Source organism: Balaenoptera physalus, assembly GCF_965194825.1.
Source record: "Balaenoptera physalus genome assembly, chromosome: 14".
Lineage (NCBI taxonomy): Eukaryota > Metazoa > Chordata > Mammalia > Artiodactyla > Balaenopteridae > Balaenoptera > Balaenoptera physalus.
The window spans coordinates 60942820-60956289 of record NC_138893.1 but is presented as its reverse complement, the minus strand read 5'-3'; the positions used below and the strand labels follow the sequence as shown (position 1 = coordinate 60956289).

General features: G+C 38.3%; 1 protein-coding gene across 20 annotated transcripts in view; it reads right to left on the bottom strand.

The window, feature by feature from the left end:
• RNLS (renalase, FAD dependent amine oxidase) overlaps window positions 1-13470 on the bottom strand; it is a 327690-nt gene that overhangs the window by 45141 nt on the left and 269079 nt on the right. For 9 of the 20 annotated variants that reach the window (XR_014253096.1, XR_014253097.1, XR_014253098.1 and 6 more), the window contains exon 7: window positions 4388-4446. The exons of 5 other annotated variants lie outside the window; for them this stretch is intronic. Coding sequence is in view for 7 of the 15 variants with exons in the window: in XM_082423897.1 (XP_082280023.1) it covers window positions 4405-4446 (42 nt within the window). In the remaining 8 variants the exon portion in view is untranslated. Of the gene's footprint in view, window positions 1-3030; window positions 7414-13470 lie in introns of those variants that run through there. 6 more of the 20 variants (XM_082423894.1, XM_082423901.1, XM_082423899.1 and 3 more) reach the window with 3 other exon arrangements.

The following is a 13470-nucleotide window of genomic DNA, read 5'->3' as shown; positions in this document are numbered from 1 at the left end:
TTGTCTTTATGGAACTTACATATTAATAAGTAAGACTTGAAAGCTTTTTCATTTTCATTTTTTTGTCTCTTGTCAGACTTCATAAACTGTTAGTTTTTCATTTCTTTTGCTACATCTTTTAATTATATAACACAGCTTCCTAATTGCTGATGGTCTGAACGTTCTTGGATTATTCATTCAATATGTGACAGGCACTGTTCTGGGTACTGAGGATTCCAAAGTGAAGAAAAAAAGACAAAAAACTCTGTCCCCATAGAGCTTACTACATTCTAAAGAAATCCTGATTCCAAGGCTTTTCAAGATTCATTCAACTTTAATATGCCATGTATACCAGAGGCACTTAAAAAAAAAGAAAAAAGAAGAAGTGAACCAAGCATTCAGGAAAGACAGAAATGCAGAAGTTGATGCAAGAAAGGATTTCTAGTTAATAATGATTTAAATTGAAATTCAGTTAACCTCCCTCTCCAGGTAATTCAATTGTCTAGTTTTCAATAAATTTCAATATATATGACTCCAGCTTTTCATAAAAAACACAAAAGACTCATCAGGCTTCTTTAGTCTGGTGCATTTCTTTGCTCAAATTTCTGGCTTCATAGGCAGAAATCTTTAAACACTAGGCAAAATGGTAAGTGAAGTACAAGTGTTTATTAGGCAGTTTCAAATGGTAGAGCAGCTCTCCCATATTCTCCCTCCCTCCAAAAAGGACTTCCCAAATAGTGGGAGGCAGCATAAAGTAGGGACTTTCTGAGATCACCTATTGACTGAATAGAGACCAAACAGGGAGAATGTAGGTACTGTTGTAATTATCTCCTCTATTGAGGATAAGGTTGGTACATTTTTCTTCTATGGGATAATTCTGTATCAGCAATGTTTCACTTTGGTACTTGATGCAATTAAAGTAAGAAATGTTCATTAGTTGAATCCATTCATTCATTGGATCAACAGATGTTTACTGAGTACCTCCTATGTGCCCGGCCCCCTGCTTCTGTGGATCTTGCAGTTTTGGTGGCAAGTAGATATTGAACCAGTTAGTACAATACACATGTGATTAATATCACAAGAGTGGGGAGACTAGACTGGCTGAGGAAAAACAGGATCCTGTGCAAGGTATGTTAAGGAGCATTGCAATAAACCATAAAGCATTTATTCATTCATTCACTCAAGGGTCAGCAAGAATTTCTGAGGAAAAATGACTCTAACTAAGGCCAAACTTACAGTGGCACTTCAATACAGTCCCCAACGAGTTTAATGAGTAATGAACTGGCTTCCTAGTGAGATCTAAAGCTACCTAGAGATGCAGTGATGGTTATGAGAGGGAATGATTTTCCTAAGTCATATTTCTCTAACAATAATAGTAATAATAACAGCTCACGTTTGTTATTTTCTATGTGCAGAGTACAATGTTAAGCACTTTACATAGTATATTCCATAGCACTCAGAATAACCCTAAGGCAGGTAAAATTAGTATCCCCATTTTATAGATGAAGCTCCTGAGGCTCAGAGACATAAGAAACTGGTCCAGGATTACACATCTAGAAAGTGGTAGGTTCAGGACGGCATAGAACTTACCAGGAGTTGGGCTTTTTAAAATGAAGGCCAGGGACAGGAAATGAATCTGCATACTTAGCCAAACATGTCAAGAATGTAAAATAACTCACTCCCAGTTTTCACAGCGTTTCAGAGATTAAGTAAATAATCTTCAGCAGAATCCAATCCAAGCGTGCAATTCTTTGCATTCAGCACACATACTTGCTGAGGAGAAGACACCGTTCATTGCAGAGAATGCTTCTATTTTGCGTCATTCCTACTCCTGGTAATGACCTATCCTGGTTTCTTTTCAAGGACCGCTTTAGAGCAAACCCCCTTTTTCCCCAAGTGTCTACTTACCAACTTGGACAGGAAAAAAGAAAGTGGCCCACAGCTGGTTTCAGGTAGCTCCTGCTGTTCTGTTTCATGAAGGTTTTTTTTTTTTTTTAATTAATTAATTTATCTTTTATGGCTGTGTTGGGTCTTCGTTTCTGTGCAAGGGCTTTCTCTAGTTGTGGCAAGCGGGGGCCACTCTTCATCGCGGTGCGCGGGCCTCTCACTATCGCGGCCTCTCTTGTTGCGGAGCACAGGCTCCAGACGCGCAGGCTCAGTAATTGTGGCTCACGGGCCCAGTTGCTCCGCGGCATGTGGGATCTTCCCAGACCAGGGCTCGAACCCGTGTCCCCTGCATTGGCAGGCAGATTCTCAACCACTGCGCCACCAGGGAAGCCCTTCATGAAGGTTTTGAAGAAACCTAGAGCTGTTACCGAGTTTCACCATCATTTAATCAATGGACAAACTCTCCTTACCATCAACTCTCCTACGTGTCCTATGCAAATGCAGAGGGAACTGGCCTTCGCAGGGGCCTCAGACGCACCAGGAGGATGTGCTTATACTTTCTTCCTCCCTTTTCTTCTTTCCCTTCATCATCATCACTACCATCATTGCTATCATTTATTAAGCACTTACTATGTGTCCAGTACTCTCTTAAGGTTTTATATATATTTAAGCCGCAGAACAATCCTATGAGGCAGCTACCACTAACTCATTTTTCAGTGATGAAGGAGGCTGTGAGGCTATTTAACTGCAAGGTCACACAATGAGGAGCAAAAGTCTGGGTTAAAACACAGATCTATTTAACTCCAGGGGACGTGTTTTTAAGTGCAAAGCGGTACTGCTCCTCTTAAAGGATTTACAATGGGGCAGAGGATCACGGAACAATGGACCAGATGTGTGGATCTAAGATATGCCTATATTTACATAAAGCAATAGGATGGAGATTTAGATGTTATTAATCTGAGGTTCATAGACCCCCGGGTGTTTAAAAATAGATTTTGGAGGGTTTGTAACCCCCTAAAACAGGAGTCAGCAAATTTTTTCTTAAAAGACTAGATAGGAACTATTTTAGGCTTTGTAGGCTATACGGTCTCTGTTGCAAACACACCTCCCTACTGTTGTAGTGCAAAAACAGCCACAGATGATACACAAACAAGTGGGCAAGGCTATGTTCCAATAAAACTTTATTTACAAAAACAGGCAGCTAGCCAGCAGGCTCTATGTGCATTGTTATTTTTGTTGCTGTTATTAGGAGAAAATCTTATAGCTTTCCATAGCTTCTCTAGTAGGTTCAAAATCCAAGATGGCTAAGAACTGGCCTAAATGGTCTCCAAGTTGCTCTAAATTTAGACATTCCAGGATTCCATGATTCTGCATGCCTTTTCAATTAACACACTCTTTAGAAATTCTTTTTCCTTAGCAGGTTCATTTGATGGGTTCTGCTGTGCACTCTTAAGTGGACCATAATTACTGTGTGTTGAGAAGGAAACACAGGACAGAATACCATTTCAACCCTCACTGGCTTACCTGGCCAGATGATACTGGCTGAAACACAAGGACATTCCAGACTGGATTATAACAGCTCAGTCCTGAACCAGCTAGTCTGAGGTTTGCAAAGGCTTTTTCCTTTTCCCAGACACTACATTCTGTGTTTCACTGAGCCTTCTCCACAGAAAGTACTCACTTATCCTGACCACTCTGATACACAGTTTGGATTCCTAGAGTCAGCCAGGTCTGCCCAGCTATGGTGTGGAGGAGAGGGATGCTGTCGGAAGTGTTTTCTTGATGGATCTCTGCTTCTGTTTGGAGACCCTCTCTCTTCCAAGGAAACATGGTTCTTTCTCTTAGGATTCCCAGTTTCATGAGATACAGCATCTTACATACTATCTGCGATTCCACCAACATGTACCTTTACCATGCCTCCCACTCTATGGGACTTGTCTTCCCCTAACTAGCATCTTTAGGTGGAGATGGCTAATTATATTCCATTGTGTCCACCACAGAGCCTGATACCATGATTTGCATATATATTTTAGGTTATTAGCACTGAGATCCCTGAAAGCTACAGATAGTTTTGAATTCTTGCATTACTTTTGAAAAATCAAAATAATGATTGTCCTATCAACTTGAGTAAAATGCAGCATTGACTGCTTTAAATTTTAGAGAAAAGAGATTATATTAAAGCAAAAAATTACAAATGCTATGAGTCGTAATGTGATTGCATTTATATTCCAGATTTCTGAGAAGGGACACAGGGTAAGAAGTGGGAGGGAAAAATAAGAGGGGAGAAAGAAATGGTAGAAACTAATAGAGGAGAGAATGAAACAAAGGGAATGGAGAGACAAAGAGGAATACAGAAGGAAACGCTGAATGCAGAGGAAGCCTGTTTGCTAACCAACTACTGCTGGGTTGAAATTCAGTGTCATTAGGATACAGCCATTTTTCACAGCAAGTGCCCCCCAAAGAAGGAAATAAACCAGCAAATGAAAATAACAGGAATATAAATCACTTAGCCAGTACTTACGGAGACTTCATTCTATATTAGACTCCTGTATACATCACATCAGGATTAGTGTTAGCTCTCTGAAATGAAACATCAATAAGAGAACCACATGGTGCTGACTGCACCTCCAACTAATATTTCAGTTCAGCTTTAATTATCATGTTCATCTGGCACCGGCATGGTGCCACGTAAATGGAAATGGGTCATGGGAGGCCTGGGTTCTTGTCCTGCATTTGATGATGTGACCTTGGTTGGCCAATCTCTGTGCCTCAGTTTCCTCATTTGTCAAATGTGAATAAGAATTCTCTGCTCTGTTTATTTCACAAGATGTTAGGAGGATGGATATATATATATATATATATATATATATATATATATATATATGTATAAAATGCCAGATAAATGTAAAATTGACCTTGTTCTTTTTACTTAACAAGGCAGTAAGTAGGCGGAGGGGTGGTGACGGTGGCATTTTGCATAGAAGACTTGGTGACGTGTCTTTGTTTCCCTCAGTAATATCTGGTCTGGGATTATTACTGCTTTCTCGATGTTTTTAGGCATACTTTTCCCCTTCAGAAATGCCAAAGGTGAAACATACTATTCGACTGCTATAATTTGTCACCCTCGCTGCCTGAGCAAGATGTGTATAGACAGTTTAGTAATTAAGCTTTTCAACCCTGCATCATAAAGTTTTATTCCAGCAAAGTCTATATTTATCAGCTAACAAGTATTAAATCACCCCACTGCTCAAGCCGTTTCTCACTTGAATATGCTCCTTTCAAAACAGAGCAGATTTCCTTGGCTGGTTTAATAAAAGTTCTTGTTTGGAAGTACTGTGGTGCTGTGTGGTCCTGTGGAGCTGACATACATACACCTTGGTAACTCTCCCAAAAGGTGCTGACCCCTATTTCTCAGGGGACTTAGCTGCCTTTGCCCTGGGTCATTTAGGGCATCCTGGCCATCTGAGGCTTGATGGCTTCTAGCACAAGATAGTCCCATATCCATTTCAATTTCTCAAGAGGAAGAGGTAAATGAACATAGAAAAACAAACTTTTGAAACATTTTCTTTCCTTATTTGAGCATCAGGGAATTGGTCTGTTTCTATCAGAGATGGATCTAAATGTAAAATGAATTTTCAAAATGATTAAATTAGCAAAGTAACAATGATCTACATACTAAGCAGGGTTGAGTGCATTCTCGTATTGCCATAGTCTTTTTTTAAGCAGATGCACAATTATTAGGGAAACACACTTCGAATGAATAGATATTAAAAGTCGTCAGTAATGGCTTAGAATAATTTCTGTAGGTAACCCACTCCACCTTTATAAATCATTTTCTCTCTCTTCTTGGGAGTAGATACACTCATGAAACAAATATAACATTGCTTGTAAATCTTCAGTATGCTTTCACTCAAATGGCTCCAGAATTATATTAGTTAAAAACAAAATAGTTACTTAACATATTTGAATGTATTATTTTACCATATTTTAAGGGTATAACCAGAATAAAGACAAATGTTAATCAAATATAGGCCAAAATGATGAAAGAAATCTCAATATTTTTATCATATCATACCGGAGATCACAGTAATTTCCCTTCTCCTTTCTATGCTTTCAAAAATAAGTGATATTAACCACATGTAGGCATTTCAGTTTTCCCTGAATTGGTTGCTAATAGGAGATGTATAATGACATTCCATAGAATCACAAAACCCACTCTGTAGTTACATAAACAAATTCTGCCCATGCCTGTGTGTGTGTATGTATGATAGTGGGCACGCAAGTGTGAGATTTTAAATACTACCAAGCTAAGGAGTCTTTTGTTGAACTTTTCTCAGTTTGAGAGGTTGCAACTATTTCTTTCCTTTCAAAATGGCAAAATGGAGCTCACCATTTCGCTTTCCAAATTAGCAACAGGTAGCTTGTTTGGAAGGCTGGGGATCAATTTCTCTCCAGCCAGCAAGTCATGGGGTTGTCACTGAAGCATGTGGGTGATATGCTGAACCGCTAAGTTGGCAAATATTGAACTGTTTTAAGTGCATCTATTTTCTGGTTCAGTAAATTTTTTTGTATTAAATTCATTAAACTTGACAAGAGTCTAAATGCCACAGCACATACCGCAGAGGACATAAAAGTAACAGCGCTAGCCACAGGAGATAGCAAAAGGTAAAGATCAATATAATTTCTCTCAGTTTCTCCTTAATTTTTATCTCTCCTATTAAGACTGGATTTTTTTTTTTAAGGTTAAAAAGTACTGTGTGACTTGGAAAGTCAAGTTGAATCTGGTTATTTTCTGAAAATTTGAAGAGACATTTCTTTGTCAGTCAAGTTGCCCTCCAAACAGCGTTCTTAGAGATGATGACATATGTGACCTACAATTCAGGATCATTTAATAACTTGGAAGAGAAATGAGAAACAAAAATTACACTCTGTTATCCACAGTTTGGAGGAATCTTGTAGTTTGGCAATTTGTAAAAATACTGAATCAAGGACATACTTGAAGATTTATAATGAGGCCTTGATAATGATTATTCTTCACTTGGGATTGAAATTTTCAAAAGAATAATAAAGGTTTCGGAACATGAACTGTTACTTTGATTTGACATAATTTTGGGGGAGAGTCATTTGTTTTTCTTAAGCACTACTTTGCCTCCAACAAGGAGTAGACATGGCAATTCAGAAAAGTGGAGAAAAGTATAAAGTACAAGGAATTTCATTCTAGCATGAGTTGTAACTATTGAAATTATAAAATTGATTTTATACTCCATATGAAAAATAACAATCAGTAAAGAACAATTTTCCGGTAATTTCTCTCAACAAAATAGAAAACAAAATAATCAATGACAGAAAATTGTGAAAACCCCAAAGTACATGTAAAAAATAAGAATACAGGTACTAAATATAATTGTTTAAAGCTTCCAGAACACATAAGGCAGAAGTAATGCAGCCATCAAAGTTGGACTGAGTAAATCCATCCCCTCCACACACAAGAAAAGGTTTGAGATGAAGAGTCATTTGACCAGGAGAGTTGGCAGCAGCATTTGTAACCTGAAAATGTTAAAAAAAAATAATTGAAATTGACATTCTGTGCTCTGTTGTGCTGTCACGTCAATGTCCACCTGGGGAACGTTTCTCTACCTGGAGAAATCAAGGTGTTTCACAACGAGCAACGGAAAGCGAAGCCAAGGCCCCTTGGCTAAGTTAAGGATTAAGTGCAAACAATATACATTCACAGCTTGACTAGCAAGGCTACATCACAATTTATAAAGTGCCAGATTAGTGCTAACTGTCATTCAGCTTGAAATTTTTCACCATGGGGAGGGAAAAAAAAGTAAGGACCTCTTCCTTCCTCTATGAATGAAAACATTTTCCTAAACCAATCAGTCACAAGGGCAAGGACTACTTTTCCTTTATTCCCACTAATTAGAACACCATATCCTTTTATTGTCAATTATGTACTGACTTTCAACCTTGATAAAGAAGATAGCCTGAAAACATAGACTATTTCCAACTAGTTCCATAAATTGCTCCTCTGTGCAAATGTAACCATATCTGGTCTCCCTGGAAGAGCTGAAGAATTGCATGATTCTCGCCCAAGTGTTTACATTGAAATTTTTAAATGTTTACTTTTTCAGTTATTTGATAAGATAACCAGAAGTGTATTGAACTTCAAAATTAATAGGTCATGATCTGCTAAATTAGTTGAAAGTACAGTTAATCTTTTCATTAGGGAGAACAAAATTCATGAAATCATTCACCTATTATTGAGAACCTGCTATGTGCCAGACAAGGTGGATTCAAAAGAGATTTAAAGGGTCATGTCCTTAAGGAGTTTCCAGTTCAGCATGACTGCTGGCATATAAGTGTCTAAGGCCTAAGACAGAGTGAAAGGCAAGGTGCTATGAGAACACATGGGAGGAGGCCAGCACACCTGACAGAGGACAGAGAAAGCTTCAAAGGGGCATGACTGGTCACTTCATGTGAGTTCTGATGGACACCTAAAAGTTTGCCAGGGGAGGAAGCAGGTAAAGGGCTTTCCAAAGAGAAGGAGCAGCCTGTGTAAACGTCACAGTCTATGGGTACTGTTTAGGAATCTGTGGGGCAGGTCACAGTGTCTGTGTGTGTGTGTGTGTGTGTGTGTGTGTGTGTGTTGGGGGAGAGGGTTGACAGGAGGAAGAGACATACCGAGAGGCAAAATAAGAGGAATATTGTGTTTCAAATTTTAAAAACACAAAATTTATAAATAAAGTCTATTAAGAATTTAGAATTTACTATATATGCACAAAAAGTAGGGAGAATCAGCTGAAGTCTGGGACTTATTTTATTTTGTAGAACCAGGTTTATAATATCTGAAATGATGAAAAAGGTATAGAGGTTATTTCCTGGAAAAATTATTCTCTAAATTGGAATGTATGTTGCTAACAAGCATTCACAGAAAGTGGAATGAGCTGGAGATGAATGTATTTATCTTGGACACTGGTGCTTTGGCTACTGAAGCACCAAAAACTCCCTAAAAAACCAAATTACACAAAGCTATCATAAAGGCAATCTCACTTGGGACTACTTTCCCGCACAACTTCAGGGGGCGCCATTCACATAGACTACAACGTGGCAGTTCTGGTCTCTCTTATACAGTGTTTTCATGAAGAGTAATAGAATAAGGCCCATGAGGATTTGCTTGTTTAAAAATCACACCAAAAAATCAAGAAATGTAATAAATGCTATTTGGATTATGGAGCTGATTTAGGTTTTTGATAGGCTGAGTTAGTATATGCTTTTATAATTTTTTAAAACCAGAAAAACTTTGCATAGATATTTTTATTTATATGCCATATTTTGCTTTAAAAAAAGAGGTGGTACAATTATTTCCTTCTTGAATCACTTAAGATATGGATCTTTAAAGACCTGTATCAGATACAAATGTAAAATGTTAAAAGTATCCCCTCACTTTTCTGGAGGTCACTTGATAGCAATATCATCTATCATAGACACTGCAGATAATCTTTTAAGAAAATTAGGTCATAGTTTTAATTTATTATGTTGAATCATAATTTCTTTTTTTCCCCAGCTTTACTGAAGTATAATTGACAAATAAAAATTGTATATATTTAAGATGTACAACTTGATGTTGTATTATATGTATACATTGAAAAATAATCACCATAATCAAGGTAATTAATAAGATCTGCTCTCTTAGGAAATTTCAAGTGTATAATACAGTATAATTAACTATAGTCATGTTGCTGTACATTAGATTGCTAGAACTGATTCATCACATATAACTGAAACTTTGTACCCTTTGACCAACATCTCCTTATTTTCCCCTCCCACCAGCCCCTGGTGATCACCATTCTACTCTCTGCTTCTATGCATTTGACTATTTTAGATTCCACATGTGAGATCATGCACTATTTGTCTTTCCATAGCCGATAAACTTGAAATGGGTAGAAAAGATCTTTGAGTGGCTAAAATAGATAGCACATAGTACAGACACTGAAGCACAGACTTGGGTGTTCAATGGGAGCTTTTTAATCTCCTGCTTTAGATGGAATTTAAACAAGTTGGATGACTTGATTTGTCGGTGAAACACTAAGGGAGAAAGAAAACTGCTGGGCTCCTATATATTAGCGATTTTAGAACATGACAATTCGTAGTCTGAAAGCAAGGGATGCTGTAGAAACACTCGAAAACCAGACAGGGCTGGGAAAAAGCCTGGCAGTCTGGGGTCACTTAGTGGAGGGCAAATAGCTTTCTGGCTCTTAATAGTCCCCAAGGGTACTAGCTATTAGTTTTCCTGCAATCATTAATGCTCATGATGAAGGCCCCAATATTCCAGAATCAACTCTAATATGCATAAAGTATTAATTGTTGGCATTTCTCGAATGTTCACTGCATACCAAATGCGTTACATGCACACCCCACTTAATTCACACAGCAACCTATGAGGTAGTTACTACTATTCTCATTTTATAGCTGAGAAAGCTGAGACTCAGAAAGACTGTTACTTTCCCGAGGACAGAAAGCTCGGAGGTGAAGAAACATTCAAACAAAGCAGAACTCCTGAACTCGCCCCTCCAACCCCTTCAGAAATGTTTCCATAAAGACTTAATTTAAGTAAAATAAAACAAAAATGTTTAATAGTCATCTGGAAAATTCACATAAATGGGATAACTCATTCATACATATTCATATATATATACCTATATGTGTGTCTATCTATGTTTAATTTATACACATACATATATAAATCTCCATTTGTAGTAAAGTTTTGATACATTCCAGCTGACATCCCTGTATGGATAAACCACGGTACTATTAAACATTAGACAAGTGTTAAGCAGGAGGTAGCTTAAGGAAAAAAGTTCTGCCTAGGGGTGAGGTGGTAATTTATCGGTGCTGTGTAATTTCATTTGATGAGTGGCAAGTGCCAGATGCCAGATCACATGGCTGGAAAACTGGGCCACTGATTAGCCAGTCTGCAGTTGGGATGAAATCAATCTTGCTGCATTTAGGTGGATTCGCCCATTTTACAATTACCCGATGAGGAAAATATGAAAACATGAAGGGTGTGTTGGCAACCTCCTTCACCCATGTGAAGTAGAGAGCCCTGCAGTGGAGGAGCACGTAATTGTCAAAGCCACAATCTCTCACAGTAATGCAGCCTTTGGCTATGCTTCCAGCCACAGTGAGGAACCACAGCTCAATGACTGTGTTTAAGAGAGATGTCAGGGCTGAAACAACCCCTTGGAAATCCAGGATGCTTGGGCTCACATGTGTGCCAAGGCGGGTAAGAAAGAACTCAAACTGCAGAAGCTGATACTGCGGGTCGCTAATATAATGGTTCTATATACTTAGGTGATGACGGGACTGGACATACAAATTCAAAGCAGAAAAAGCAGTTTTATAGCTAAGTGATTTAAACCCATGTGTGTCTTGTGACTCCTCTCCACCTGTAGAATAAAATGCAAACTCCTCAGCCCCCCATGGAAGGCCCTTCATAACCCAATCTTACCTCCATCCAAGCCTCCCCTCTTGCTGCTTCCCTCACTTTTGCCATGTGTCCTATCTATATTCAAACTAAGGTTCTTCAAGCACATCCTTCTTTGTTGTGCTTCTGTGACTTTGAACAAGTCATTCTGCTTAGTGATGTTGTATTGTTCCCTCTCTTTTCTACCAAGTAATTTGCTTATCCTTTAAGAACTAGCACAAATGTCACCTGCTCAGAGGTCTTCTTGCTCTGCCAGGCAGGGTAAGTGCCTTTTCAGCATGTTATTTATATCTATTATGTTACTTGCTATTTTGCACTGTAATTATGTCCATGCCTGTCTCCCTTCCTAGACTGCATGCTCTGAAAAGTGAGGGCTGTGATGCACTAATCTTTGTACCCAAGGCTGAAAATGGTGCCTAGCCCACATGAAGTGTGCCATAAATGTTTATTGAGTTTAAAAAAAGACAGACTATCGTACACATAGTTGATCAAATGGTGTTCATAGGGAACCAGCTACACAAAAAGTGTTGTTCAGTGGCTCCCACAGAGCTGGCAGAAGCTCAAATGGAAGAGCTATTGTATTTAGAAGGCTCTCAGTAATGATAAATGTCTCTGCGAACTGCTGTATGTGAGTGTCTCCTATGTCATGTATTAAATTAAACTACATAAATTTGCTGATTCTGTAGGTCAGAAATGGTAAAATACTGTCAACTTTTATATGATTTAACCTAGTAGTTTCTTTTTAGAATGATTATTAATTGTGAAAAGTCACACAAAAATAGTCCCTTGGGGGTGAGAATGAAATTAAAGATGAAAAGAAAGAAGGAGGCAGACAAGTAGGCTAAATGGGTATTTCCACAAAATTATAGTTGATGGTTAGCAAAAAAATTCAGTTACACACATGACAATGTACCTTCTTTCTTCCAAACCTATGTTGACAGCTAAAGCTTGTCCTTGGACTGTCAGAAGTCTACCCATAGAACAATCTCATTGATTTGGCCTACACGGTGGCTTTATTTTAGGGTGACCAGTTCTCGTTGGCCATTCAGCCCATTTGTTGACTTTCTGAAATATGGCACTAGGTGATATTCAAGTGAGCTAGGCAAGAATTAAGGTGTCATAAGCTTTAATCCTAGCTGTGCAACTAACTTGAGAGAACTTAGACAACCTATGAACAATCAGGTGCTTGCTGCAGCTTGTTATGGATGTAGATTATACTGCATTTCACTGAATCTAAGGCACCATCAATATTTTAAGCACCAATGAGAAATTTTTTTAAATGGTGTCAGCATGACACAAAGCTTTATTTTATACTTACTAGAGAAGTTCTTTTAGAATTATCTACATGTAGATCTTTTGCAAACATAAAAAGGAAATAAAAGAGGAATAAGTTGGTTAGCTTTTCCAGAATCTTCACATTCAGAGTTTGACTTCTGTGAAGCACTCTTTCACTAAGGGTGTCAATGTCCATGCTCTTCCCCACATAATCTGTCCTCTGTGCAGCCTTGAGTGCTGGCCATGCACCATTTCTTACAAGAGTGCTCCACGAATTGTCCTTTCTGGGGTTTTCCTCCAAGACGCTGATACCTGTTCTTCATGTTCTGATTGTGCACTTTCTCTCCAGTGGGAAAGAAAGGTTTTTAGATAGCAACCAAGGCTCATATTCTTTTCTCAAGTGGTCCTTAAATTATTTGTTACTTTAAATATCAAGGGGTTGAGGTGGTGGTCCCACTGTTAGACCACTAAAAATAACCAAATTCACATGTGTGAACACTACATCCTGACTGTCTCCTGGTGCATACCGATTTGATGGCACCTTACAATTGATAAAATACGGCAAATATTAAATAGGGTAAGAGAAGAAGCACTTGTTATGCGTTTACTAATTTACTAGTTAGTAAATGCATAACTAGGACAAAGATACTGAGTGGCAGAATCCTTTAAGCAGGGCCTTTTCAGGCAAGCAGCATCTCAGTGTCAGGATTTCTAAGGTCTTCAGCATTGCTGGTTTAAACCCTCCATTTTCTCAATTCACCCAAATGAGCAGCCTCAGGTGAAACTGACAGAGATGGACTGGTTATCACAGAATCGATTTGTTCATTTACAAAAGTAAATGT